Below are 15,071 nucleotides of genomic sequence, written 5' to 3'. Positions count from 1 at the left end.
TCAGATATCTGATCTAGACCACTGAGATTGAGAGCAGCCAATGTTTTAGAAAATGGAAGTGAGGTGTGATAAACTTGAAACTTGTAGCCACATTTCAGGAATCCTGACTATTTGACAGAGGAAGATTTTTGGTGTAAAGAATATGCTAGGACTGGGGCGAGAAGAAGATGAGCAGTAACCTCACCTGTGAGATGGCGAATGACCGACAACTGGAGAGCGGGGAGAGTACGTAGGGGATTCGAGCAGAAAGGGCGACTATGGAAGTGGATGAGTGAAGGGAGAGCACGCTGAGAAGAATGGAACAGAGAAGGAGTTACGGGCAGGGTGAGAAAGATCCCACTGTCAAGTCCAAGTGTTGGCACCTCATGTTTAAAGAATTAACGCACAATCTTCCACTCATCAAAACTGGAGTGGTAGCAAACTTCAGCCCAAGCAATAGTGTATGAAGATGGAGGAGGAGGAATGGTTTATGGTAGGATGGCATACTCAGATTTTGAGGAGTGAATTCACAAAAGTTCAGCATCATTCTATTAATTTGACAGAATCCATTAATTTAACAAAATTCTGACCCTCTCACCCAACATCTCATTTGAATGCCAATCAGATATGCTCAAATGTGATGATTATCCACAATCTTTTTAAGAGCAATTCATTAACATTTGGGAGAGATATCCATCTTTTCTCGTTGTCTCAAAAATCACTGATTTGACTGGCAGCACTGTAGGCTAGTTGGCAGATGTGGAAGCAGCCAGAGCTGAGGAAAATGCATGGTCCAAGTTATCTCAGCAATATCAAGGAACGCAGTCTGAACAAATCGCTGGAAGATCTCCCATGCTCAAGATCAAGGTGGTTAAATTCACAGTAAAGGTTTACCAGAAGAGTTAAGTAAGCCTAATAGTAGAAATTGCGTGATGCATTTTATTAGCTTTTAGATCATTCTATGATCTTTACTGTAAAGACTTTAACTGAAATGTAGGGAGTAGGAATAACCATTGAGAGCAGACTTTCTCAACCTCACCAAAACCTTTGACTCCATTGACTGGTTGCAGCTGCCTGCAGAAATTCTTCTCCATTTTATGATTATTTCATGATGGCAAGCAGGGCTTGATCCTAACCAATGGGGTCCAACACAAAACTAACCTCAATGAAGACCAGTGTCAAGCAAAGCTGGTTCATTGCCCTGAAACGTTTTTCAATTTTTCATGTCAGAATGCTGCACCATAACTCCATGCAGCTTTCCACTGGAGTGGTGTTGATCTCTAGAATTAATGAAAAACTGCTCAACCCATGGCATCTACAATCTAGAACCAAGGTCACTCAATCTCAGTAATTAAGCTGCAGTACACGTTCAGAGTCTCATCTCCAAGTCAGTGCCAACATGTTGACTAAACAATGTGAGATGATGGGCCTGGCACTCAACATCCCTTCTGTTCCTATACATTTCTGAGATTTTGACAACCTACAGCAGGCACTTCAAAAGGTAATAACAATGCTCTCCGCAGTGCAAGCCTCGTTGTTCACATGCATCGAGCTCCTGAAACACTTTATTCTGAGCTCTCACAGGAGGAAATTACCAGGTAGGTAGAGGAAAAGACTCATAGATGTTCTCAAAGCCTCCCTGAAAAATTGCAACATCACAACTCCTGTGTATTCTTGGCCCATGACCGCTTCAAGTGGAGAAGCGGCATCAGCATGGCACCAACCTCAGTCCATGTGCTTGGAGCACACAGCTCAAAAAGGAGTGCACCACCTCAATCTACCCAAGGTTCCCACGAGTCTAATCCGTCACCTCGGGTCCCACAGAATCACAGTGGATGCAAGTCATCCTGAATTTTGAGGAAGAGGAAGAGATGGATGACGAGGAGGGTGAAGATAACAAAGAGGATGCAGTATCAGTGGAACACTGAAATGTATAATTGAAGTGTATTGCCCCTCCTGCCCCTGCATCCCCAAACCCCTACTGCATTATAGCCACTTGTTGAACGCTGACACTAATCAAGAAACGTTTACTTAATTTGCACAGATTTTGCTGCTGGGGGCAAGATTACATGTGTCCAAAGGCTCAGATAAACCCACGTCAGATTGCAGGAAGTTGAGAAAAATTGAGATTACTTTCAATCTCGTTAAAGAAATTGTGCTTGTTCAATTGAGTTGATGTTTTAAGGACTTGGTAAGTATAAGTATTCATATAACCAAGTATCTTGAGCAAAGGATCTCATTTTTTGTCGTGGTCTTAAGTGCATACAATAGTAACATTAAATCTCTATGCTTAATTTTAAAGCTAAAATACAGCCAGCTTGCATGTTAGTACAAGTAATCAAAAAGTACATTCCTGGAACAGAGCAGAATGTCACGTTTATGGCTCAATTAGGAGTTTGTTTTCCCTTTTGATGATTTAATGCCTGACTGAAAAATGCTTAGTTGAACAAGCTATCCACTAAGAAATTTATCAATTGACCTGCTATCACAATACTCACCTCTCCAGTGTTCACAATGTACGGGGCAGGTCAAAGTTGTACGTGCAGATCCAGAATACTGGACTGGCTGGGGCACAAAAGACTTGGCGGAAAAGATGAGGCATGTTAGCATCATTGGATGCTACAGCAACAGCTAGACTACAGATTTAACCAGTACACTGACCTAATGATTCACGGCAGGTGTATTAGTTGCAAATGATACATGGTTTAGTACCAGCTTAATACTTCAAAACGAGGTAAAATTTGAATTCATTCACTAAGAAACAAGCTTAAGCACCCATCATGAATCTTTTGACTTTCACATTTTTAACATAAAAAAGTTATATTATAGTGCTTCTTTCCAGCTGTTGAAGTTTATTTCAATCAAAAGGAACTGTACAATCCATCTGTACAATAATGTTATTTCCACTTATGAGTGTAGTGTGGATGGCTGGGAGTAGTGATGACAATTCAGTGCAGTTACAATCCAATTAGAAAAGAAAATGAGAACACCAGATTGGATGAGGACAGATGAACAACCCAACCAAGGTAAGGAGGAAACAGAAATTTGCAGTATTGCTGTACAATCCTGCCACGTTGACCAAAAGAAGAGAAAATAAGCTTAATATAGAGATAAAGAACAATTCCACAAAATATCAAAGAAAATAATTAAAAAGAGAGGATTGTTAAAAGTGAGTTTGGATTCCTGTGTTCAGGACTGCTAAATTTGTGCGTGATGATTAAAAAAAGGTTAGAGTTAAATATTTCATTTTAGTCATCACTGAAAATATCCTAGAGTGTACAGAGAGTTGATATGCAGAGGGTTGGACAATGACCAATGTAATATGCATTGTGTAAAAAGCAACACTGAACTAATTCGGTTAATTGCAAATCAGGCTACCAAACAAATGTCTCCAAACCTTCTATTCCCATTTTACATGGGAAAAAAATTCTGCTTCTCCGATTCTATCCCATCATTTGAGTCCTAGCCACTGTTCCCAAATCATTATTCAATTCAATGATCCATTTGATATTAAACTACTAATATGAGGCATAGATAATACTCCTTACCTCGATTATATACAGCACCACATTTTTGTAAAAGCAGTAAAGGATGCACTTTGTCACTCGGATATAACTCCAGGCTCCATGGACTAGTAAAAGCTTTTCTAAATATGAAAACTAGAATGAGAAGGAAAAAAGACTTCATTAATGTCACAAATATATTTTAAACCACACAACACGGCAGTAAATTCAATGTGTAATCAAGTTTGCAAAAAAATACTAAAATACTGTTTGGTAAGTTATCATGTAGTCACTAATATGGTTTCATACTGCAATTGGTTCAAAGGAACCCAAGTAGTACAAAATCAATGGGAATTGAAAAGAAAACTCTCCACTCACTGGAGTCATACCCAGCACAAGCTAAGATGGTTGTGGTTATTTAAGGTCGATCACCTCAGCCCCAAGACACTGCTCCAGGAGTTTCTCAGATAAGAACTGAGCAACATTCAGCCTTGGGCTGACTAGTGATAGCACTTGCATCCTCCAAATGCAAAGGAATGTCTATCAAATAAAAGAGAAATTAACTACCTCCTCTTGTAGTTAAATGACCGTGCCGTCACCAAGCCCTTGACAATTGACCAGAAATTTAGCTGGACCATCCACATAAGTACTATGGCCATGGGAGATGGTCAGAAGCTAGATAACTTACAATGTGACTCTTAAAGTTATCCACTATCTTCAAGGAATGTCAGTATGGTGATGGAATTCTGGATGAGTGCAACTCCAAGCTCAAATCATCTGGGCCAAAGTATCCTGCTCTATTGGCTTCATATCCTCCACAATAAGCATTCATTTCCTCCATCATCAGAACACTGTGGCTGCAGTGTATGCAATCAACAAAATGCACATTTGGAAGTTATCAAAGCTTCTTGCACAGCACCACCAAAATGTTCCTGTCTAAGCCACTCACTATCCTCGTCCATCATTCCTTCATTGCAACTGGGACCAAATACATGTGGTCTCTACCAACACTGTGGGATTATCTTCCTATATATTAATGAAAGCAGTTCAAAAAGGTAGCATACCACTACCTTCAAGGGCAAATAGAGATAGGCAATGCTGGCCCTGTCAGAGACACACACATCCTTTAAATGAGTAATTCAAAAAAACTTGAGGTCAAAAAAGAACTGTACAGTAAATTTAACACTTCTGTACATTACCTGAAATTCACAAGGGAGCAAGAAAGGAGGAAAACTCAGTTCTGTGAATAATATTGTGAATGTAGATGCAATTTTATTTAGACCAAGATGAGGAAGAAATGAGTGCTACATGGCACCTGGACTGTATTATCAATTACAAATACTACCTTGATGTCAACGGCAGTCGATCACAATTGATGACTGGAATTCAGCCCTTTTGCTCCCATTTGAACCACAGCAGTGATGGCATTTGGAGTTGAGTAGTCTTGGCGAAACTCAAACTTAGTATTAGTAAGCAGGTTATTGATGAATAAATAGAGCTTTGTAGCACTGTTGACAATACCTTTGATTGTTTTACTGGTGAGTGTTAACTGTTGATTTGGTAATTAGCTGGATTGGATTTGTCCTGCTTTTTATGGACAAGAGTTAGCTGCACTTTAGCAGGTAGATGCCAGTATCAGCAATCTGATTAGAGGCACAGCTAGTTCTGGAGGACTATATTGGGGATGTTGTTGGGTTCAATAGTACTAGTACATCCTGTGTTTCTCAGCCATTTCTTGATAACACGTGGAGTAAATTGGATGAAGACTGGCTTCCATATTGGTGGATACCCAAGAAGGAGGTTGAAGTCAATCATCCTCTTGCCACTTCTGGCTGAAAATGGCTGGAAACATTAAAGCCTTGTATTTGACTCTCACCATGATACGGAGATATTGTTGAATCTACCTCCTCCTGCTATGCACATTCCTTTGGCAAAACTATTTACAGGAGCATGTTATGGAGTGGCACAGACCTACTTCCCACAGTGTGATGTCTCATATTTTGGAACATTCTCTCTAGTGGTCCTCATGACAAAAAGTAGCCGTGACAAAAGGTCACTAACTACAAATTACACCGCTAAAATAACCTTACATTACACCATTTACCACGTCCTTGGTATATCAGAGGGATCACTTTGGTTTCAGCCACATTTTGCTGCTACCTTGATTAACTTATTTATCTTTCTCAGGTCCTTCATGTCCCTTCAGGTGACAAAGGATCTCCTTTCTGAAACATTAGCCGTTTCTCTTTCCACAGTTGGTGCTTGACCTCCTTAGTTTTTCCAGCATTTTCCATTTTCTGTTTTGAGATCATGTAGCTCATCTTTACTTGCATAAGTTTACCCTTCCAGGCCGGTCCCACCACTTTATGATTAACAACTCATTAGTTAGGCCAAGAAACTTAATGTGCTGGTAACTACTGCCATTAAGCTGTTTTGACTCATCCCATCTCAGACCTTCTCTTTGTTCTACATATCCCTCCCTCATCTTCTCTCCTACTGAAAACCAATTTGCATCTCTTTCCCAGTTCTGATGAACAACCAGAAACCTGAGGCATTGACTGTTTCTCTTTCCATCGATACTGCCTGATCTGCTGAGTCTTTACAGCATTTTCTGTTTTTGTTCGCCTGAGTATTAATTTTAGAGAGGAATAGGTTAATTGTCTTTATAGGGCCTAAATTATCTCAGCAGTCTCTTAAATTGACATTGTTACAAATATCCTCAAGTTTAAAAATAATTATACTATCAAAGTAGCTCTTGGTACCGAGGGAGAACGTTGGTCAGAATAAAGAGTAGGGAATTTAGTAGCATCTTCGTGAAGACATATCTGGCATTGGAAGATAAAACTAAGTCAGTATGTCACAAATTCTGCAAATTGACGCCCGAATACAGCAGGCCTCATATAATCCTGCATGTTATTGTGGATTAACTAGCCACTTGCTCAATTGATATAAATTCCCAAGCAATATAGCAGACATTGCTATTTAGGCATAGAGATTACAAATATTCTGTTGCTGCAAGGTACATGAGTTTAATTTGCTGAATGCCCAATGCATAGAGAGTCCCTAATTCTTGGCTACTGCCAATCTGGTACAAGTCTTCTGGACTTAATAAAATGGAACGTATCTTAATAAGGAAGAGACTGCACTCTGTAATCAGACAAATAGTGATTACATAAATAGATTTTTCAGGTGCATGTAGTGGACAGTCAACCATGGTAATGAGACTCAATGCTACTTAAACTCAAGTGACAAGAATGAAGCATATTCAGAATCAGGAGAAACAGATTTCAAAATAAATCACAATTCCTTCTCTACTTGGGCAAAACCTGAATAGTTATAAACTTTGCTTTGTTTATGTGACTTGCTAGCAATGGGTAGGAAAAATACCATTTTCAGTGCAATAGCAAAATAGTGCACGTGTGTTGCAGACAACATGTTGCATATATTGGGAGGATTTCTGATCATGGTAAAAAGACAAAGTAACGCTAAGAGCTTCTAACCTGTGCTATGGAGTAATCAGAGGAGTTGGTGGCTTGCAGGCCTTCATTGCCATTAATTCCTACTCCAACATGCGCAGTTTGAATCATCCCCACATCATTGGCTCCATCTCCAACTGCTAGAGTGATGGCATTAACATTCTTTTTAACCATTTGTACAATTTCTGATTTCTGGAGAGGTGAGACTCTGAAAGATGAAATGAGATGTTAATCACTTTAATAGCTTTGGAATCTGAAGGTTCTTTTGCACAAGAGTCCTACATTATAAAACAAATACCAACAAACTTGAACCTTTTGTTAGGTGAATACTAACATTGCAGCTGCTTAAGTTTAACAAGACCATTACATTTGAAGTAGAGTTAAACATCCAGTGATCAGCAGTTTAGGAGGCTACCTTCCCAAAAGCAGGTTGCAACAAAATCCAACAGAAATTCATTTTTCATTGTTCTTGCATAGTACACCTTTGATCCCTTCAAATGTAAATTGGTTGACAGTTATTCTTTGTGTGATGTTTTATTTGTGAGACAGGATAGAGCAGGAGGGGAAGCAATCAGTGGTAGAAACAAATGAAAATTAAATGTCAGATTGAATATTTCATTAAAACAAAAATCTGAGTTGGATTGCTTTAAAACTGGCAAGTACTGTAGTACAAAATAAAGTTGTTGACCATTAAGGTTTAATTAACTGTAAGCATAAAGAAAGCCAAATGAAATGCGAGTGTCATTTAAATAACAGAGCAATTTTCTATATTAAGAAAAACAATGGCTAGCAAGATGTCTTTATTAGTCACATGTACATCGAAACACACAGTGAAATGCATCTTTTGTGTAGAGTGTTCTAGGGGCAGCCCGCAAGTGTCGCCACGCTTCCAGCGCCAACATAGCATGCCCACAACTTCCTAACCTTTATGTCTTTATCTGATTTCTCCCAATCATCTTATATTGGAGTGAAATCCAAATTCTAGGCTTGGAATAGCTTTGGCCCCTGTAACCTATAATATCTTTTGAAGGTTGCTGGGATGCCAAAGATTCATGCATGGGATTCCCAGTGTCCCAGAATCAGACATACGACCATGGTCCTGTTAACACACAGCAAGACAATACAACATGAACATTAAACAGAAGATGACCTAATTTGGTTATAACCCTAGTGCAGAGGGCATTCTTATTCCAAATGCACATGTCTTAACATTTTTTGGATAATATTTTCTTTAAGTGCCTCTATTATTCCAGCATTGACTAACTGAAATAACTGGAAAAATTGCTTTGAACAAGTCAACTGTCATTTTACACTCGGTGCTTAGTAGGAAGATGTAAAATTCCATACATTATTTAACCAGCTTGAGTTTTAGAAATGCTTCAAAAAAATGTTAAAATCAGCCCAGGCTCACTTGTGGCTCCCTGTGCTGTAACAATTCAGCTTGCCATTGCAAGTTGAACCGTGTAAAAGGTATAAAAGGACATAAAGTCAAGATCATAAAAAGAAACACAAGAACAGCAATTGGTCATTGCTCTTCCCTTATGAGCATCCTCATCCTTCCCCTTCTCCAACACCAACGAAGAATGACACCCACCTATCCTCCCCCTCCTTTTTTGCCTCCCTCCCCACCAACTCTGCACAAAAAAACGAGTTAAGTTTCTGGGTGTGGTCAAAATACAGAAAAACCCACTCTGACTTTGTCCATAATCTATTTAGTTTTAGGACATCATATTCACCAGGAGACAAGTTGCACAATATCCTAGTACTCAAATAGGACCTCCAATGTAATTATATCAATGGTGACTACAAAAACATGACTCCTCATTTGTGGGAATTTTTAAATGCGTCTAATGCCTGAATATTTGGGAACCATTTGACACCACTGTACTGTGTCAGAAACAAAAATCTGATATCAAGCTATCCCCAGTGTAGAAGTCTGGAAACCCATATGTCAAATCAGTGACAAGTGTTGCATGGCAAGGGTTTTGTTTTGTATAATCCTTGGAGCAGATTTTCTGACATGCAAAGCAAGCCCAGTATTTCTTTAATAATCCAGTTTTTTAACCTCTCAATACTAAATATATGCTTAATTTTTTGTCAATGCTTGTGTTATTTCTATTTATTTGGATATTTTAAATATTCTTTCCCACTCTGTTAAACATAAGAGCCAGGTAAATTAGGTACACAAAATTAGAAACTGCAGCAGCATTTAATGATTGCTTCAAGTTTTTCCAACTACTATTAGGATAGTTTAAGCAAGAACAATTTATGAACTTTTTTTTTTCCACAGATCATCAAATTAAAGGGTGCCAAATGTGTGCACGAATATTGAACACGTTTAAAAACTTCAGCACGTTCCGTTCCATGTACTTCAAATTTTTAAACCGGTCTTCAGCCGCTTATTATACTCCCTATACACTCACAACTGTGTGGCCAAACTCTGCTCTAACTACATTTACAAGTTTGCAGATGACACCACCTTAGTGGGCCAGATCTCAAACAACAAGGTGGAGCACAGGAAGCAGATAGAGAGCCTAGCAGTATGGCATCAAGACAACAATCGTTTCCTCAATGTCAGCAAAACAAAAGAGCTGGTCATTGACTTCAGGAAGCAGACTGGAGTGCATGGCTGTCTGAATCAATGGTGCCAAGGTGGAGTTGGTAGAGAGCTTCAAGTTCTTAGGTGTAAATATCACCAACAATTTGTCCTGGATCAGCCACACAGACATTATGGCCAAGAAACACACCAATGCTTCTAGTTCCTCAGAAGGCTGAGGAAATTCAGTATGGCCCCAATGACTCTTACCAATTTTTACAGATGCATCATAGAAATCATCCTATCAGGATGCATCACAGCTTGGTATGGAAATTACTCTGCCCAAGACCGCAAGAAATTGATCTCCAAATCTACCTTGTCATGGCCTTTGCACTTTATTATTGTCTACCCCCACTGCACTTTCTCTATAAATATAACACCATATTCTGCATTCTGGTTTCCTTTTTACTACCTGATGTAAAAATGATCTGTCTGGATGGCACGCAAATAAAAGCTTTCCACAGTATCTCAGTACATGTGACAATATTACCAATTCTAATTAATACACAAAATTGGCCTTTTCTGCCCTCACAGCTGCAAGCCAAATTACATTATAACTAGATTAATAAATCGTACCCTGAAAGGAGGAATTTAAATTCAAATTGCTTCCATGAACCAAAAAAATTATAATTGTCCAAAGGACAAGATCAAATAACTTGCTGTGAATTCCTCAACAGCTAGCTTGTATGTATTTTCTTATGCAATGGATTATTTTAAAATATTGTTGAGAGTGCCTGATGCTGCATCATTTCCATTAAGACGGAGGTAAACAATTACAGACATGTACCTGAGTTTATAACATAGAATAGCATAATGTTTCTGTTACTGAAGTATAGAAAACCAACAATCCTCCAACATTAACAGAAGGAGAACATACAAGTTTCAGTATGTGAATGAAATACTGGTTTGGTCTTAAAATACATAGATCATCAAGGTGCCATGGTTCACTCCAGATATTGTTAGTACAAATAGGCCAGAGGCCGTAATTGCTTAAAGTATTCCTGACTGGGCATGGTGGGAAGGTTGTGGTGAGAAGAATTTTAAAAAATTATAACTTTTGGTTTTGATCACTAAGCACATACATTGACCTCAGTTATAAATTGCATCTGTTTCAGTTGTGTAGAAACATGGCTAGCCTCATTTATAAAGGTTCGACATAAGTTGCACTCTGCAAGGACACGAAGAAGAATGGTCACATTTGGGTGAAGTACTGGAGGACAGCTGCACTTCAGCACACAGTAATAAGGAAAATGAAGAGGATCAAGTCCTAAAATCAGCAACAAATGGAACAGATTAAACCATTTCAAAAATATTTTTCAAAAAGGTTTTATTACATAACACTATTAATCATAGTAGTTTATAACTACCATTATTCTAGGTTAGTTAAGGGTTATAGCACAATCTTTATACTGGTGAAATAGCATTTATGCAGTTAAAATCTACTAATAGGCTGCGTGTATGAACAGTTGTTCTCCTAAAGACAAAAACAAAATGAAAACTGGCTCTGGTGCTGTAGTAAACCTATCCTTTATGTCAAACCAAGTGCTGAGATGAACGAGTGATTGATTAGTACTGGAAATATGATATGCAATGGTAACATTTCATAATTTTTTTTTCATGTCCCTATCTTTGATAGGCAGGAATTTGATGTGGAGTGGATCAGTTTCCCTTCATAGCTATACAGTATGTATTGCATTCCTACAACTGTGAGAACTGTAGATCTTCAAACTGTTTGACTGCATGCCTTAGAATTCTAACAAATATTTTATTCCAACATTTTACAGAAACGATCTCTAACAATGAAAGAAATGGGTACCAATTTCTTGTGCATTCTTAACTGATTTCAGGCCATTTACGTATTGGTCTCCTCTATTTCTTTTTGCAATATTTAGGGTAGACATGACTCCACAGTTTCCCCAAATTCCTCTCTTCCGCCAAAAGCTTTATCAAAATCTATTTCTTTGTCCTAGACTTGTGGACAGATGCATTTCAGAATGGAATTGAAGTCCCAGAATTTATCCAAAAGTCAGATATGTTTATTGGGAGGGAGGAGGTTCAATGGTTAGTAAATTATTACTACAATTGTTATTACGTTACCAGTGCAGGCTTCCAAGCCAGGGTGTATGCAGACAGGGAACTAAAGCTAAAAGTTAATTACTCAGTTAAATGGAGTGAGCCATCACTGACTTTTCATTTTTTTTGTAGGGCCACTGTAAATATATTACACAAGTTCAACAAGCAATTTACTTACCACACATTCTGTCAAGGACCCTCTATGTCCCAAATATATTAAAATTCACTTAAAATATTAGCATCACCAAATAGAATTTAAACCTAAGTATTTGCTAATCATTTTATAGCACATATAAAATAAAGCACATCAATGTTCAAATTAGCTTATCCGACTTAGACTTCATGATTCTTAAGTCATATGAAGGCAACATCATGAATCTTTGCCTTCATATGATAAAAGTTAACACTCATTAGATGTTATGCATTGCAATGATTTGTGGACTTCGGTGTACAATGGCCCAAAGCTCTGGTCTCATTTCATTCTTCACAATTTAGTAGTCAACTCTTCTTCATTCCTGAATGTTTCCCAAGCTTTCAATCAACTCAAATTGGTAGCCCAATTTCCAAAGTACAATGTTTTGATTATTTAATAAATCATGTCACACTCTGTAAAAGTGTAAGATGCATAAAAAAAAGGAAACATGAGGTTTTTATTTTCTCCCAAAAATTTAGTTATTTTATCTCATCATAGCATTCATGAGCATCAGAAAAGTTCAAGTCCCATTCTAGGGATTAGAGCACAAAATTCAAGCTCATAATGCTGTAAAGCACCAAGGAAATGAAGCACTATGGGAAATTCCATCTTCCAGATGAGGCAAAGAACCAAGGTCCCATCTGGCCAGCAATAAGAAAATCAAAGATCTCTTGGCAGTATTTCAAAGAACAGAGGACTTATCAGTTGTGCACTGACAAACATTTATCCTTCAACCAATACCACTAGGAGAGATTATCTGGCCATGACTGTTTTGCACATATTAGCCGGTTTCTGCCACTGTAACAATGACTGCACTTCAAAAAGTACTTCACTAGCTGAAACACACTTTATGCTGTGTTGTCCAGACAGGTGCCTTATAATTGCCTGTCCTTTCTCAGGGACATGCTCTCCCACCTTGGTACACTGCTCACGTAAACCGATATAATGGTTTCATAGGAATGTAATTCTTGCCCCCAGCAGATCCACTTATTTAAACAATACTTGAATCTGCAATGTAATTATTTAAAACAATTTAACACAGTTTTCCTTGTTTTGTACAAACATATGACACAATGCCTGTATAAATTGCATCAAAATGTACCAGATGTATATGATTTGCAGAATAGGTTTTCACAAAAACATTGATTTTTACTATTTTGAACAAATGACCTGATGACAAATTAACTTTACAAGTTATGTGCCAAGGACACTAGTAACTGGTAAGATGCACACTTAAATCTACCATTCACGTAGTCTTAAACAAATGTGGGAAGAGAAATATTTGGCTGCTTTTGGTTACGAACATCATCTCAATTTCTTGTAAATTAAGTAATGACTATCCATTTGCAATTTATTTTTAGGATTTTGTGCCTAGAGGCATGAATATATACTTTTTTTGCCAGTATAGTTAAAACACATAGCAAGAAAAAAAATTAGTGCTAAATCTTCAAACTGGCACCACATGAGTATTAATGCTAGAGAGCAAGCACTTTTATCCCAATTCTACAGCACTTTAGAAATATGCATGCCGGCGGAGTGCAATTATAATTGGCTCAGGGGTCAGTGACTAACAGAGACTGAAGCTTCAGATTTATAAATCTGTGCAACAGACTCACAGGGTGAGAAGCACTGGGAGCAGAGGTAGCACTGAAACTATTGTTCAAGGCAGCATTTTGTGACCTGAGAGAGCAAAAGCAAATGGAAAAATCTAGTTATGTACAAACTGGATTATAATTTTTAGTACCCCATGGTCATGCATAATGCAAGACAGCATCATTAATTTATAGCAGTAAAAGTAAAAGTAAACAGCACGCAGTATGATGCAGATTTCATATATACAGTAGGCATCCTAACATTAGATTTCAAAATGTAAAATAACCGGAAAATCTCCTTCACAGAAAAAAAGTACTACAAGATATTGCTGACACGCAAAGGAGCAACATTTAGGGCAGAATAGTGAGCTATTATCCACTTTTTATCCCAAAGCACAAAGTATTTTTCAAAACCTAAAACTGGTACTATGGTTAAAAGCATAAAACGAACACGAGTTTAAATGGGATTACTGAGTCCACATTAACAAAATTCCTATAACCCCCTGGATTTTGAATCCTATTTTACATCCATCAATGGCTCAGAATTTGCTGACATTGATGACATACCGGTACTCTACATTGTCCCATGCAGTAGGTCAGACCTAGTCCAAATACTTGACAGAGGGAGCTCCATCAGTTAAGGCAAGGCTCCACAGACCGGTAGGACCTCCTATGACATAACACCATCATGTAAGGATTAGGTTTGAGCAAGCCTGCCCAGTAAACAAATGAAAATCTAGATAGCCAGCAAAGCCATGCCCCATTTTAGCCATTTGTCAATGTTTCCAAATGTCCGTGAAATACAGAAACATTCAAAAATGCTCAAACTATGAAAAATGTCGAGTCTACTAAAATGTACTTAAAATCCAAAAAAAAGAATAATATAAAAACACTTAAGTCGCCACACCTCACAAAAGAAACCTAAGGGATGTCACTATGGTCAGTGAAAGGCTATTCTTCAAAGTGTACTGTCGTTCAAAGGTGCCTAAATCTAAGCAGAACATTATTGCTGCAACTTATCAATTATCAGCTGCATATAAAAACGGGCATAATTGCTTTAATACCTCCTTAAGGTTTAGCTGCAAAGCTTGAAAAAAAAATGTAGGTTCACTGAGAGCTTACAAAGTAAACTGTGCCAATGTAACATGTGAACAATGAGATTTCTCATTGTTATTAATGAGATAAGAGCATAAGAAATAGAATCAAGAGGCAACCATATGGTTCTTTGAGCCTCCTCTGCCAATCAATAAGATTGCGGCTTATCATGTGAATCAAGGCCATATTCCTGACCAATCTCCATATCCCTCAATTCCTTAGTGTCCAAAAATCTATGGAGCACTGTTTTAAAAAGACTCAATAACTGAATCCCCTGTGGTAGAGAAAGCCAAACATTTAAAAAACCTCTGCAAAATATTTTTCCTCATCGGTCATAATTTGCCTTTCCAGAGAATATACCCCTCGGCTCCCGACTCTCCAACTTTAAAAAAAAATCAGTCTCTCAGCATCTACCTTGTCAAACCCTCTTAGAATCTTAATACCTATCTCAATATGATCTTCCCTCATTCATCTAAACTCCAGTGACTACACAGTCATTTTCCCTGCAATGGGCAACCCCCTCATTCCAGGAATCATCGCAGTGAATCATGTGAATGACAACAC

General features: G+C 38.0%; 1 protein-coding gene across 1 annotated transcript in view; it reads right to left on the bottom strand.

The window, feature by feature from the left end:
* Window positions 1–15,071, bottom strand: part of atp8a2 (ATPase phospholipid transporting 8A2) — a 371,705-nt gene that overhangs the window by 86,612 nt on the left and 270,022 nt on the right. The window contains exons 28-29 of the mRNA XM_052026103.1: window positions 6,983–7,166; window positions 3,528–3,638 (exon numbers count right to left, since the gene is read on the bottom strand). Of these exons, the coding sequence (XP_051882063.1) occupies window positions 3,528–3,638; window positions 6,983–7,166 (295 nt within the window). The remainder of the gene's footprint in view (window positions 1–3,527; window positions 3,639–6,982; window positions 7,167–15,071) is intronic.

This window comes from Pristis pectinata, chromosome 11 (genome assembly GCF_009764475.1).
Source record: "Pristis pectinata isolate sPriPec2 chromosome 11, sPriPec2.1.pri, whole genome shotgun sequence".
NCBI classification, from domain to species: Eukaryota; Metazoa; Chordata; class Chondrichthyes; order Rhinopristiformes; family Pristidae; genus Pristis; species Pristis pectinata.
The sequence above is the reverse complement of the archived record's forward strand: the minus strand, read 5'-3'. Positions and strand labels throughout refer to the sequence as shown.